The 15,647-nt window shown below is 43.0% G+C and overlaps 1 protein-coding gene across 2 annotated transcripts; it reads left to right on the top strand.

Annotated features, from left to right (window-relative positions):
• The first annotated feature begins 3,053 nt into the window (after positions 1-3,053).
• JPT2 (Jupiter microtubule associated homolog 2) lies at positions 3,054-14,445 on the top strand. Of its 2 annotated transcripts, none has more exons than XM_005522774.3 (5): positions 3,054-3,237; positions 8,196-8,344; positions 8,800-8,942; positions 11,245-11,290; positions 12,037-14,445. In XM_005522774.3, exons 1-5 carry the CDS (start codon positions 3,113-3,115, stop codon positions 12,219-12,221), a joined length of 648 nt encoding a protein of 215 aa, XP_005522831.2. In that variant the 5' UTR covers positions 3,054-3,112; the 3' UTR covers positions 12,222-14,445. The 2 variants fall into 2 exon arrangements, with proteins under 2 accessions (XP_005522831.2, XP_087920127.1); XM_088064001.1 differs by lacking the exon at positions 3,054-3,237 and adding an exon at positions 3,535-3,810.
• The last annotated feature ends 1,202 nt before the right edge of the window (positions 14,446-15,647 follow it).

Here is a 15,647-nt window from a genome sequence, read left to right as displayed (position 1 = left end):
CTTGTGTCCAGTGTTCCTTGCTGTTCATGTCCTCTCAGATTTTTTCATTTAAGCTTTATTTAAATTATCATAGCCTTGTGGCGGTGGGGTTAAAATTCGTCTGTAAGGCCAAACCTTTCAAGTTGATTTGGTTGCAGTGAAATCAGTCACCTAACTCCCACTGGCATCTCCCATCCCAGATTTTTATGAGTCTCACCATGATCAGAGAAAATTTTGGTAAGGTTGTTTTTGCTTTATAGCTTACATTTTCAGTAGTGTCTGCTCATGGTGAGTTTCAGAAATGTGGTAAACCAGAGGGCTGGCTATCATGAATGGCCTGTCTGGGTCCATGAGCACCAGTAACACGGGGGAGAAAAACAGAATAATAAACAAGATAACCACTAGAAAAAAATCCCAACCACCACCAACATGAAGGTACAATAAAAATGGTAATGTATATCTTGGGGTTTTGGGGTTTTTTTTCCCATTCACAGCTTCAGATAAGCAGAAATGAAGCTTGGAGGTTGTATTCAGGCCATCATGTTTATACAGCCACTACCAGAAACACCTTTTCACCCCAGGACACTCAAGAAAAAGGAAGCCCTGATAGGGTTGCATAGTCTGTCTTCAGAACTTTCCCACATAAAATTAACTAAAGCCCATAGAAAGGTGGGCTGACCCAGCACACGCTGCTTTCAGCGAACTAGACTCTCGAGGCCTGACGTTCCTGTGATCTAGGTCAGTAACTAACTCCTTTTTGTACACTTTTCAGGATTTTGGTCTCTGTGACATACAAAAAGGCAGCTTTCATGTTGCACTGAGAAAGTGCATTGGCTGGGAAACTCAAATTGGCAAATCTAAAACACTACACCATGGGCACATGCCAAGGAGCAGAGTGGATCACAGCAGCTAGACTCTGCTCAACACTGTGCTGGCCAACCCAGCCTAACCTCTGTGTGCACTGATGAGGTCAGGTAAGGCATTGGGGCCCAACACACAAAAAGCTCAGAATTGATTAGGTTCTAAGGGACAACAGTGGGTCATCAGATCCCATTTCCCTGCACAAGCAGGGTCATACCAGAACACATGGCATAGGGCTGTGTCCAGATGGTTCTGGAATATCTCCAGTGAGGGAGATTCCACACCCTCTCTGGGCAGCCTGTTCAGTGCTCAGTCACTGCACAGTGTAGAACTACTGCCTCATATTTGGGTAGAACTTCCTGGGCATCAGTTGCTGCCTTTGCCTCTTGTTCTACTGGCTGACACCAGAGCGAAGAGCCTGGTTGATACTCTTGATACCCACCCTTTAGATATTCATACACATTAATGAGGTCCCCTCTCAGCCATCTCTTCTCAAGGTTGACCAGGTCCAGCTCCCTCAGCCTTTCCTCATAAGAGAGAGTCTCTAGACCCTTGATCATCTTAGTAGCACTCTGATAGAACTGCTCCAGGAGCTCCATGTCTCTCTTGTACTGTGGAGCCCAGGTGTGTACACAGTGCTCCAAATGTGGCTTCACCAGGGCTGGGTTGAGGGGCAGGATCATCTCCCTCAACCTGATGGCAATACTCTTTCTAAGGCCCGGACAACATTGCACTTCTTGGCCCCAAGGCACAGAGCTGGTCAGGGACAGATAGCTGTGCACCAGGACATCCAGGTCCTACTCTGCAGCACTGCTGCCCTGCAGGTCAGCTCCCAGCCTATAGTGCTGACCAGGCCTGTTCCTCCACAGGTGCAGGACCTGCATTTCCCCTTGTTGAATTATAGAAGGTTCTTCTCTACCCATCTTCCCAGGCTGTTGAAGTCCCTCTGAAGGGCTACACAACCCTCTGAGGTATCAAGCCACTCCTCCAAGTTTTGTATCAGCAGTGAACTCGCTCAGGAGGCATTTGCTCCATCCAATCATTGATAAACAAGTTGTACAACACTGAGCCCAACAGAGAGACCTGGGGGACACCGCTGGTGACAGTTCTGCAACCTTACACTGTACTATTGATCACAAGCCTCTGGGATCTGCCATTCAGGTAGTTCTCAATCCATCCCACTGTCGACTCATCCAACCCACTTTTCTTGAGTTTGCCTGTGAGGATACCGTGAGGGAAAAGTGAGGTGGGCAAAGAATTTGGCTTGCTTCCTCGAGTACGGACTGCCCTCCACTTCCTTCTTACTTCACAATTGGTACCTGCTCTTTGATAGGGGATGGATAAAGGATCTCTTTTCTGTTGGCTGATCCTGACTTAGGGAGGCCAGAGCATGGCCCCACCAGTCTATGTCCTCCTTTGATTTTCTAATACTTCTCAGTTTTTCTAGTTTGTCTTGTAGCTCTGCTACCAGGCTGGGCAGGTCATCCACCTGGTCATATCTGATGCAGCTGCCCATCACTGGTACAATCCACTGACAGGCTCAGACGTGAGCTATGGCCTGAAATCTGTGTGGCTCCATGGGGTTTTTTGCATGTTTTGCATGGTTTTTTTTTTGGGACTTCAGTCTGAGCCACCACATCTTTTCTGGTGAGTTTAGGGGACTCTATTCCCTGCTGACTGGGCACCATACATTAAAGTTTTCTCAGCAACTGTAATGACCGGTAACTGAGCAAACTGCCCGCGCTCCCTGGAACCACTTAAATCTCCCGCGCTGCGGCGCGCAACGCTCCCTCTGCGCCTGAGGGGCTGCCGGCTACGGGTGAGGCTCGGGACTGCTGCTCGGGTATCCTAGAACTCGGAAACGCTGTGGAGGGCAGCAGGTTATGAGGTCCTCTCTGAGGTTATTCCGTACTATGATCTTCCTCCAGTTTGCTGCTTTGCATCACCATTTCGAGGTGAAACCCTTACATAAGGTCCCGACTGTACGATTAAGATTGAGGGACCCCTCTCGGCTACTACAGCCCATACACCAACCCCGCCCCGTCCCTTAAATGCCCTCCATCTGCTCGCCCCGCCCTTCCTTCAGCCAATGGCTGTGCAGTTGCCTCTGACGGACGGGCAGTATAACCAATGGAAGGCGTTCAGGATGAGCCCAGACCCGGGTAGTTTTAAGCTTCCCTCCCTCTGCAAGGCTGGATGACCAGGCGGGATCTCGAGTCGGGTGGACTGCGTTCGATAGGCTGCTCGTCATGATGGGCAGCTAAATGGGCCAATGGCCGGGCAAGGCGGGGTGGCTGGCTCTCCCCGCGGCGCGGTTGCAGTGGGCTGTGGAGTGGAGCTCCTGAGTGCCACCATGTTCCAGGGCACTGAGGCTGAGCCGGCCAAGCCTAGCTCCAGGTGGGGCGGCTGGGGACGCTCGGCGGGGCGGGAGGGAAGAGTACGGCTGCGCGGAGTTCTCGGCGGGGCTTTGTTCAGGCGCGGGAGGTGCGGGCTCCGGCTGAGGGCCGTGAGGGGGAGAGGGGGGCGGGGCGGGGATGTAGGCTCAGGCCGAGGAGATCGGATCACCCCTGAGTAGCCTCATACCTCCCGTAGTGCCGGATAGAAGCCAGCGTGCGGCTCCTGCCTTAGCCGTGCCTCAGTTTAGTTGTCCCGCTCCCCGGGGTCTGGGCGGGGAGCGGCCACACTGCGCTCCCGTCGGTGCTGCCTGGGGCTGAGGCCACGCTTGGGGCACATGGGGAGAGCCCCAGGGCCGGGCGCGGCGCCCACGGGTGCCTCGCCCGTCCTGACCCCAGAGCTCCTGCAGGGACTCCGGCGCGGGGAGAAGGGCCTAGCGCTGGGGAGCACCTTCTCCCGCCGTGTTTCTTCTAAAGGAAAGCGAGGGGCCCCAGCTACTTCCTGTGAAGCTGTAAGAGGGAGGATTCAGCACAAACGCTTGCAGAAGCAGATGTCGGCTTGTTTTCGCCCTACGAAGTATATATATTGCTTGCTTTGGAGCAGGGCAGATACGCTGAATACCGCAGGGCGTGAGTGCGGTGATAATCTATCTGCGAGGGTGTCGCGTGCGGGAAGGAGGAAAGGTTTCTAAATTGTCTAAGAACGCTTTAAGCTTTCTCGCATTCCAGTCGCTCCAAGCTGTGACCTGGTTTTAGAAGACTTGAGGATGCTCTGTCCTTGTAGTCTCTGAGAAGTGTCTGTTCTCATAGTAATTTTGAAACCACGTTTTAACGCATAAATTTGGTTTCCGGGCAAACCATTGCCACGTGTTAGTTAACAGCGAGCAAAAGTCTTACAGCTTGTTCCCCGTTGCCGTGTCAGGGTGTGTTTTTGGTGCCTGAGAGCAGGCTGGAGCCACTCACAGCTCTGTACCAGAGCCCTTGTCAGCACCGCAGGAACTTCCTTTAGCAGGTTTGCAGCGTGGTCTCTGAAGGTGTTTACTATATTGACTCGTGGCCTGTGCCATCAAGGGGAACAGTACCTGGTTGAAAGACACAGCTTATTCTGTTCATTCCCTGAACAAAACTTTGTTTAGTGAGAATGCAAATCCTTTTTCAGTTCTTGGTATGTAGAAGTCACTCTAATTAAAATTGAGCCTAATTCCAAATCCCTGCAGCAACCACCACCAGCTGTGGAAGTGGGGAAAAAAAAAAAGTCTTCCTAGTGTGAAAATCTTTCCTAGAAAATTATAAACAAGTGTTTGCATTTTGAGAACTTCATAATACAGGAGTATTGCTGTTAGAAGTAAATGATGCAAAGAAGATTATAAGTGAAAGCTTTCACTTAATTGTCCAGTGAAATGTTTCTAGTGATCCTGTAAATGTGTACAGTGATAGAGCAAGCAGCTAGTTTGCTGAATTTAATTAACTGCCTAGTTTTATTTTATTAAACTTCAGCAATGACACTTTATATTTTTAAGGAAGTTTTGCTTTTTCAAAGTAAAACATTGAACTGTATGTCTAAGAGCTTCTAAAAGCAAAGCAGGACAGAGTTGTTCCGTTGTTGTGCACTATAAAGATGCATTGTATTAACATACCCTTGATTCATCCAGTGTATGAGCAGTTTCACAACTACTGCAAAGAGCTGACGATGGTAAATTTAACCACCTTGGAAATGTAATACTCATGTTCCTCTAGTCCCATCGAGGCCACTGCAGTATTTTGAGTATTTGAGAGTATTTTGGAGCTTTCAGATCAAGAATATGGCTGCTTAAGACAGCTTGCTGTTTGTATGTGAGTGAGCTGTTTAATGAGCTGTGAATTTCTATTGATCCCACAGCAGGAGCGCCCCAGGACCTCTGGTCTTGTTTTAGAGCCTGCAGTTCCAAACCTCAGCACCTGCTTTTTGCTAGCTTCTTATGTATAATGCATCTCTTATCTACCGTATTAGAACAGTCTGAAAACTGGTAAAACTTCAGTGTTTAACTTTCAGGCAGGATTAAAAAAAAAAAAATATATATGTAGAGGGTGTCTTGATGTAATGGATAAGGCTTCCATAGGCTGGCTGAAAGGCTTAATAAGGAAAGGGCATTCAAATTCAAGTGTGTTAGAATGTAGAGGATAAAAAAAAAGATCAGAACAACTAATAAAAATTCTTCAAATTTGCCAGAAGAGAAAAAAGCAATTAGTAAGGGCTTTTAAAATTGAAGAATAGGGGTCTTGATTTAGCTGTTTTAGAGGAGTTCACAAACTTCTGGTCTGCTGGAGGGGAGGGAGAGAAAGGCAGATTTAAGATTTTGTAGAAGACAAAGGGTTGTTTTTTCATGATTTGAAAGAATAAAACAACACCTTCCCAAAGGAAGAAAAACCCAGCCTACCTGGCTAAAAGGAACAAAAACGTCTCCATATAAGCTGGCATAATACTGATGTAAACTAAAATGACTATAAACTAAAGTCACTATACAGTATGTATTAAATTCCTGTGTACTCTGTTGAAGCAGCTCGTCTTGCCAAGTTTAGCATGCTTTTTTCCTTTGGTGGGATTTACAAGTGAAATCTGATTTTCTTACTTGGTTTGGGGGACTTGCATGTCTTACTGCTCTAGAAATGAGTATGTGGTAGTACAAGGAGGCCAGCAGTGCTCTAGAGGCTACACAACAAGAAAATAGCTTTGTAGTCTCCCACATATTTGGTTGGAGGGAATGAGCGCAAAGCCCTGCCCTCTTTATTGGCATCAGCTGACAGACTTTGTTGCTGTATTTCAAGGTTATTTTTGGTAATTCCTGTGAATGACTTAGTTATCTGACTTTGTATTAGTTCAAATTTTATTAACCTGCTGTCACTGCCATAGTCACTGCCATATGAAAGTTTATGTAATGCTTGGGAGGTTCCCAGCATTTTGAAATTCTTGAAACTGAGGTGGTAAATCCACATTGTGTATGTAAAGACATCATTTTGCTTGATGCTGGCAGAAGAGGTACTTGTACTCTTGTACTTGATTTCCACCTTGTAAGCATCATGTGGTTAACCTGGTAACCATACCTCTGGTTAATTTGTTCCACAGTATGGTTTTCTTAGTGATACTAAGATGAAAATAAGAGGACAGTATAAGATTAATCAGTATTGGATTTATTTTGATGAAGTTTCTTTACTGAACTATCAATATTTATAATCTTAAAATGGATTTTCTCTAGAATTTCTTTCTGCATAGCTATTAAAACCCATTGCAGGAATGAGAAGTAATTTGATTCTTATGACTTGCTATTTTACTTAAAGCAAAAAAAATCTGAATGTAGTTATATTATTATTCCCCCCTCTGCTTGTAGGCATGTGTTAAGCAAACAGCATGGTAAATGAGTAAATCTGGAGTGTAAGAGACTCCAGCTGTATAAACAGCTTTTTACTTCCTTTCAGTCTCTTGGCTGGTATACTTAGTGTAGCTGGAATGCAAAAAAGACTAAATGCAGTTAAAAAATAACTGAAAAGAACAGAAAAAGTCAAAAATAATATAAATTATGTAAGAGGAATCTATTTTAACAGAGACCCTTCCCAAACTACTTTTTTGTAGAGTTCCCTTTTCCTTCAGTCTCCCCACTTTAAATACTTAAACTGCCTCGTGATTTCTAGACCATTGTGAATGATTGATTGAAATTCATAATTTAACTATACAGTGTGTGCTTTAATAGTGGGTTTAAGTCTTCTAAAATACATGGAGAGCACGGAGGCTAGTGGATCTGTAGTCCATTGGACACTAAATTGTAAATAAATAAGCTTTATATGATCTAACCTGTGCTTTGGACAAGGAGTTGTCCTATCTGCTGAAATTCTAGTTACTCCTTAAGCTGAAGGCATTAATTAAATCCACAGTCGTACTAAAGATTAAAATATTGAAATTGGCCAGCAAAGACAGTCCCTTTGAGACTAGTACTGTTTATATAAACTATCCCCAGACTAAAATAGGAACTTTTATCTCTTCCTTTCCAAAAGGCCTAAAACTGCTTTCTGCATCATGAGATCTGAAATGCACACAAAGCTCATTTTCTGACAGAGTAGCCAAATATCTCTATTTTTGTGAAATTAAATCTTAAACTAGAGTAGATCTTGGCACCAAGAGGAACTTCATTTTGTGCTCGGTGTAGCTCACCTGTAATGATGTGCTGCTGTAACAGGGCTAGGGAGAGGAGGGGTTGTAACGATTCGCTGACATGTGAATTATATTCAGGTTGGGTAGGATCGAGATCTTGCAATTTGTAACTGTTCTCTTGGTTTAAAAGCAAAGGATACTTTAGGTTCCAGATCAAGGGTTCAGATTAATAGTATAATTGAGCTACTACCTTTGTTCAGCTGCTAAGACTGTGAGTAATTGGGAGATGTAACTGCAAAAATTATTTTTGATACAGAATCCCAGAATTATTAAGGTTGGAAAAGCCCTCTGAAATCATGGAGTTCAAAGTAAGACTGCTTCTTAACTAGACCAGAACATTAAGTGCCACATTCAGTCATTTTGTGAACACCTCCAGGGATGATGACTCTACCACTGCCCTGGTCAGCCCATTCCAGTGAAGTATCCCATTCTCCCTGTGAAGAAATTCTGGAACAGCACAGACAGCATAGCCATTTGTGTAGGTGGCAGTGTTAGGATCATTCCATGTAATCATAGATACCTTAATGATCAAGTTGACTGACCAGGAGGTTGGCAATATTTGTGCTGAACTTAAGAATATTAAAACAGCTCTTGAAATGTAAATACTTCATGGATGTAGCAGAACCTACTTTACAGAAGTATTTTACAGAATTTACCTAAAGTAAATTAAAATCAGGGTAATTACATACAAGGAGAGAATGGGAAGGGGACATCAAATATGTTAAATGCTATAAATTTTAAATGAACTTTTGGATATTGTTTCTCATTCTGTAATACAGAGTATTGAAGCCCCCAGGGGGAGACTCTAGTAATCTTTTTGGGAGTACAGAAGAAGTGTCTTCTTCAAGCAGGCCACACCGGATGGCATCCAATATCTTTGGAGCATCAGAACAACCTCAGAACATTCCAAAAAGAACAAACCCTCCAGGTAAAAGCTGCCCCCTCTTTCTGTGTCATTGGGCTCTGAATTGCAGCATAGAATGATTTTGTGTTCCTAAACTGGAACACTGGGATCTGTCTTTTTATGTAGCATTTTTATATACTGAGTAGGGTTGAACATCAAATCTTTTCACACTTCTGAATATATGAATATTTCAGTGATCTGTATGTTCACAGACTTTTTAGCATGTTATTCAAATCTTAATTCTTTCCAAATTGAGGAAATGAATTGATGAAACAGCTTCTATTGTAAAGCTGTATCAGCAGTTAGCTCAATTTGAGAACCACAGGTGAATTGTAATAAAGGATTTCAGCTAGGCAAATAAGACAAAGTCCCTAGGCAGCAGGGTTGTAGAAGTCCTTAAATTATATATTTTTTAAAATTTTTTTACTATAGTGTGAAAAAGTAATCTAGGAAAAAAATTCTTAATAACTGCCTTGCAGGAGGAAAAGAAAGTGGCATTTTTGAGGATTCTAGTTCTACTCAGCCTCGTCCACGCATGAATCCACCTGGTGGGAAGACAAGTGATATCTTTGGGTCTCCTGTCTCTCCTAGCATTGTGCGAGCACACCCGAACAAACCCAAGGTATTTGTACTTCTGTTGCTGTCAGATCAAGAAGCCAGCAGCTCTAGGGTCCTGTTGTGCTCTCTCACGTACCTGCACTCTCCCTAAGAACAGAACTGAGTATGCATGGAGTGACTTTGAGTTAGACATATTCCTAAAGTCTCCTTGATAGCTTATTATTTTGGGTGTATCAGATCTCTGCAGTTTGTTGTAAAAGTATTAATTAGACTGTGGATATGTGTTCAAAAAAAAAAAAGAAGATAAAAAAGCCTTTGATCTTTCATATAAGTGAGGTACAGCTGGAGCTCTTGACAGAGCTAAGAGGCATTTAATCTGGATAGGGAGGAGATATTTCTCCTTATTCTGCAGTTTGGCAGATGTGATTTAGATGCAGACTTGGGAAGTTGGTGAGCTACAGTCATAAACCTTTGTGAGGCCTGGTTGTGCACTTCACCTCTCCTAAATACATGTATCTACAGTCACCTTGAAAGCACTTGAACAGATTAATCTTAAGTGACCAACAGTGAAAAAGTGAATTTGGGATCAGTGGTGTCAGGCCCAGCAGGTACTTGATTTGTACAAGAGACACAAAAGTCTCTTAGTATAGTGTTACAGTTGTTATACATAGGTTATACAGTTGAGTTTTTATCTAGAAGCTGGGATGTGTAATAGTTGCTTGTAGTTAAGACCACATCTGGGTTTGGAAAAAAGCAGGATACAGTACCAGTTACTGTTTATAAGTGACCTATATGCAGATTTACAACTTGCTGTCTTACTGTAAGTAAATACTAAAAAGTGAGTAGCTATTATGATGATAATGTTTTTGGCATGTCAAATAGCATGGAAATTTAACATTCTATGAAACTGACATGGTTTAGGAATGTTTAGTGTTCCCATGGAAAATACTCCAAACCATGCACCACTCACACTCCCCTCCCCCTTCCTTCTGTGGCTGGGGAGGGAAATTGGAGGTAAAAGGTAAAAATCATGGGTTGAGATAAGAGCAATTTACTGGAAATAGCAATGAGATACAAAAAGAACAGTAACAGCAACAAAATTAGTAATGGAGTGTACAAGAAGGATGAACAGTTCACACGTGAGTGCTCACCACAGGGAGCACAGTGCTACCCCAACCGCTCGGCCACACCACTGCCGGCCAGAAGGGACGTCTTCCCCCCACACCCTGCACATGATGTGGCATAGAATAAGCTCCAGGTCTCAGCCATGCCTTCCCTGGCCACTGCAAAAATTACCCCATACTGGCTGGAACCAGGACAGAAATTATTGTGCTGACTACAAGTCTAGTTTTTCCTAGAAGCTTAGGAAGAAAGAACCGGTCCAATTTAACTTTCTTGCCTTTGTGTTTTTCCCCTTAAATTTAAGGTGTTGGCAGAGTGCTTTCTTGTTATGCATGTTCTGAATAGTATTTGGGACCATATGAAAGGAGGAGGAGGAAAAACAAGATTGGGAGCTAGGTTTTGGCAGGAGTAGTGCTGTTGGTGTAGGAGAGGATTTTTCTTTGTTTCTCTGTACCCTTTTATTGGGATGATCACTCTTTTAGGTACTTTTATAGAAATATAACTTTAATTCCCATGAATTCCTGACTAAATGGAGGACAACATTGTGGAAATTCTTATGTCATTAGTTAGAGCATTGGAATTGTGGGGAGAAACTGAGATGGAAAGAAGACAACATACTTACAAAAACTACTGCAGATTGAGTTTTATGGGTGGGAAAACATACTTCTCTGAAGTGTGTCTGTGTATTTCCAACAGTCAATTCAGATTGTTGGGGAAATGGTCTTCAAATGTTTTGATTGTTACCTGACTTTTGGGATACTTGCTGAAGACAGGGATTGCTGCATACAAATAGGGTCTTCAAGGGCTTCTTGTATTGTAGTTGTGTGTACCAACTTCTCCTATGTGATAGCAGGTGCTTGACAGGATGAACAGATGAACAGGATGAACCCTAATTCCTGACGTTAAAGTCAATGAATTCTTAAGGTTGGAGAAGACCTCTAAAATTGTCTGGCAATTAACCCACCACTGCTGTGCTTACCACTTTGGTGACCTAATGTAGCCTCTTCATTCATGTTTCAGTGAACTGCCTGAGATGTGCACCTTGCTGTAACATAGAAGATTTGTGCCCCTGCTTTTGGGGTTCTGTAGAAATGGAAGGGATTAAGGGCTACACACAGCTTACTTTTATTTGATCAGTGATCTATAAACTTAGAAATGAAGCAAAACTTCCAGAAGGATTATTTGTGACAGATTTGCTGTTTGAGAGCAATAATACACTAAGATAGTTTTTGATTTCTTTGCAGGATCACATTGTCTTGAAAGAAGAGGAAATACCAAAGAAGCTAGAAGGTCAGCAAGATAAATTCTTTCCTTTGTTCTTTTTGGGAAGATAAGCTATGAGGAAGTTTCTTGTGCTTCTGCTTAAACATTAGCCTTAGTCTCATATTTTTAGGATAATATAACTGAAAAGTTTAGTCAGAAATCTAATTGCTTGTGTCGGGGAAGTGGTTCTCTTCTTGTTACTGATGAGAACACAGGTGTGAGTCATGATACTTTGTGTGTGTATGTTTAGACTTTGCTTGTGATACCATGTGTGTATATACAGATATGTATGGAATTTGTATATGGCAAAGCATGTTATCAGGTTACCTCTTCCTCTCTCTTGCCATCTCCTTCAAATGGTTAATTTTTGCCTTCTGTAGTTGTAAATATTAAGCAGCTGACTGACAAAATATATTATTACTGAGCTAATTGTTAAAGAATGATGGGAACCCTGCTTTCAAGCTCAGTATGAAAGGATTGATTGATACCTTGTAGCGCTTAATTGCCTGCAATTGCCAAAATAATTCTGAAGGTGTGTTGCTCAGTCTTCATATCCTTGTTAGAAAGATTGATGAAGGAAGAGAGGAATTTTTGTGAAAAGTGAAATTCTTTTCTTAGCACATGTTTCCTTCAGGAAAAATGAACAGATAATGAGAAACCTAGGTGTGTTGTGGATGGGAGATGTGGAAAATGCAGCCCACAGAAGATGAGGCACTTTGTGCACTACAGAATAGTAAGTGATCTGATGATCTAATCTATTTTTTTTAATGCAGCTACAGAAAATATCAAACCACACCTGGAAGACAGAGGCGAGAAAAAAGCTCTGGGCAAAGAGGAGCGATGGAAGGAGCCAGAACCCAAGATAGACAATCACGAACCCCGACTAGGGCCAAGGCCACGCTCACACAACAAAGTTCTCAATCCACCAGGGGGGAAATCCAGCATTGCATTCTATTAGGGTTATTGTGTCACTGTCACTAATGGAGAAACTGTTGTCTATGGTGGTGAGGTCAGTTTATACACTATTGCTTGTGAATAGATTCTTAGGCAGATGGATGAGGGTTATGTTAGAGTATGTAGGAAGTATAACCGGTTGATTTGGGGAGGACATGCTGGGGAGGGAATGGGTGCCTTGTGGAAGATGTGAGTATTGGCCTGCCTGGATGGGTGGCAGAGCATGAGGTTAGTGTAACTTTGTGAAAAATCAGTGCTACTTAGTGGTGAGTTCCTCACACTTCTAGGTTCTTAGCTAGCTTGTGGTTCAGCATGCTCTTGTGGAATCAGGCTTATCCATTCAGCCAACATGTCAAACACTGTGAATGGGAAGAGGCCTGGAAGTCACACCTGAAGATTATGAAGTACAGCAGGTAGTCTGGGCTTTCCCCTAGGCAGGGGATGCAGCTTCACAGCATGCGCTGACTTGCAGTCATGTGACTGTAAATATCTTCCACTGGAACAAGTAGTGCTGCCATGGTTAAGAGTGTCTTCAGTGATTGCTTCTTTTTCTCCTTTCTTGCTTGCAGCACATGATTGCTGATACAAGGACAAAATAAGCTGAAAGTTTCTTTTTACTCATAAACCATCATATGTTTGTAAAGATTGTGGTCTTCCCCTCCCCAGGTATTCAGGTCTTTTGGATGCCTTTAGTAATTTGCAGATTACTGTGACTGGCTCTTCACATGTGACAGTCCAACATGCTGTTTCATGTAGGTGCTTCTAGTTTAGTGCTTGTATGTTTTCTGGTTGTGGATGTGGGTGCAAACAATAGCTTTATGGTACTCTTTGAACAGAGGAAGTGTGGAAGTTTACAGTTACCATGGAGAATATACTGAGCTATCAGCCAGGTCACTCTGACCCAGCCTCTGTAGAAAGGGCTTATTTTCAGCACTGGCGTTCACTTGGCCCCCCATGAAAATCAGGACTGTTCTCCTATCTCTACCACAGTTAATTTCCCGTTGGTTTTACCTGTGCTGAGTCTGTTAGTGAATTCTCCTGTCTTTCATCAGCCTTACCTTTGCCTTTGACTGTCTCCTGTTGACTTTTGTTGGTAAGGTTGGGAGAATTATGCAAGTTCTCCCCAGCCTAGAGCAGTAATTGATTTTGCTGTAGATTACCTTAGTTGGAAAAACAAAGCCAGCACAAACAGAAGGTTTGTATTACTAAAATCTATCTTATTAAAATCTGTCTTACTAAAATCTATCGTAAAACACGTTTGGAAGATGTGAATGTTTGCGCAGATGTTTTTGGGAGAGGGTTTGTTCTCTGAATGGATTTTATGATCATATCCAGAGGTTTTATATATAGACTGTTAACTGTAGGTGCTCAATATTAAATATCTTGAATACAGACCTTTTAAATCTGACATATCAAAACAGGAGTTGTTCAGGTACAGAAAAGAACAAGTGGCCTTATTGTGTATATCCACTGCTGTTCTAGCCCATGTTCCCTGGGAGCTGCTGCTATTGAGACAGGGTGCTGAGCCAGGTGCTAAACTTCTCTGTGATTTTAATGCTTCCTAGGTCATGCAGTTCCCTTGTATCAGCAGCAGTGGGTGACTGCTTTAAGACTTAGTTGCCTTTTCAAATAGCGAAACATATGGGGCAGTGCTAGGAGAGAAACAGCCATCGCAAGTAGGGATTTAAATGCCTTTGTATCTTTCAGATTGGTTTGGAGCTGCCTATTAATTTTTCTCCCAGGAAAACAGGGCAGTAGTTCAAACTGCAACCCTGGAATGAACTTAAGTTACTTCCAAACTTTTATTTCTTAGCAGCTCTTCCTGAGTCTGTGCTCTCCAGCCTCTGGCTCAGTCTCGGACATATTAGCCATTCCAGTTCCTTGTTCCAGTACTTGACAGGAAGCTGTCATGTAGAAAAGTCAGCCAGAGGCTGCTTCCTACATTGCAGGCTCTGGTAGCAGATGCTACCTGCAATACCAAGCATTTGGCATCTTTTAGTACCTGTTGTACATTGGCTTCAGTGCCTGTCTTTTAAAAGCAACTTCTAACTAGGCCTTTAACATAGTTTAACTAATTTATCTTCTTGCATTTCTTTCTTTGGGATCTAAGCAGTGTTTTCAACTCTTCAGGTAAGATTGATCTGAGCATTTCTCTGGGACATAAGGGGATTGGAAATCAAATGACAGAACATGCAGTTATCAATAAATCTCTGTATTTTGTTACTTCATTGTGTGCTGTAGATGCCTGATTTTATAAATTGGTCAGTACTCTGTTTCACCATAGATACACTGGTGAATTTTATGGTCTGAAATGGGAAAAATTGCACATATATTTTCAGGCCTTCTGTACATGGGACTGCTCAGGAGCTGTGACATCCTGCTCAAGGCTTCCTGTGAGACACACACCTCTTATCTGTGATGGTGTAGGATGGTAGCAAGAGATCAGCTTAATGCCTTTCTGTGGACTACATTCCATGATACCACACTGGGATTCTGTTATGTTCTTCAGCAATATTGTAAATAGAATTAAATATTCAAATATTTTAAATATTTCAGGCTATTTGCAGAAAAACATAGTAATTCTCCTTGAGCAGGGCATATTCTTTATGTGAAGTCACACCCTTATTTGTATGTTTCTAGTGAGTGCATAAAACACCTTTTGTGTGCCAGACTGCATTGGCTGACAGAGAAGGGTACTGCAGCTACTGACATTGCAGTTCTAGGTGATCTGGATACGCTGACCTCTCAGCCAGGTTGTTGTGTGTCTGGCATTCATCCCTGAACTTCCAGGCTGTGATGCTCTCAGATCCTCTCAGCCAGCCCTCACTCCTACAGTGACTTCTGTGTTTGGCCATTTACAATTCAGAACTCTCCTCTGAAGCATGTACAGTTTGGATAGGATCTGCATAATGTGGGAATGTGGCAATGTCCTTGATAGCCCATTGGCAATGAAGGACTGTCTTTCCTTTGAGCTGCAGCCTACAGTAGACTGCAGTATACCTCCACTTTGCAACTGTGTGTGTGTTACCTCACTGCTTTCCCCAGAACTGCCGGTTTGTAGCTAAACACTTGGGATAGAATGTTTTCTGAGTTGCTGTTTCAGTCTGGGAAGGAAAATGATGGTGTCCATAGTGAGCTTAGCCTAGGAAGTGGTTAAAGGAGGACTTGCATACTTTCATGAGTCATATGTGGTTCTAGGCATATCTGGTGCTTAGTCCCTAAACATGTCACTGTGCCTGTCCTGTAGAAGACCTCACGGCTCTAGTGAACAGCCCAGCTCCAGTGTGTCATCCTTCCTGATACCCATGTGTGCCAGTTAAGCCAGATCATGCATGTTTTTCCCTGTGAAGACTGCTGGCTACTGTGCAAAACTTTTAAAGCAAGCACTGTCTGATACTGTTGCATCACTGCATCACACCCTGCATTGCAA

This window comes from Pseudopodoces humilis, chromosome 18, assembly GCF_049639895.1.
Source record: "Pseudopodoces humilis isolate 2021_Gansu_Grassland_sample_001 chromosome 18, ASM4963989v1, whole genome shotgun sequence".
NCBI classification, from domain to species: Eukaryota; Metazoa; Chordata; class Aves; order Passeriformes; family Paridae; genus Pseudopodoces; species Pseudopodoces humilis.
Note: the sequence above shows the minus strand (reverse complement) of the source record. Positions and strands in the feature narration are given on the sequence as shown.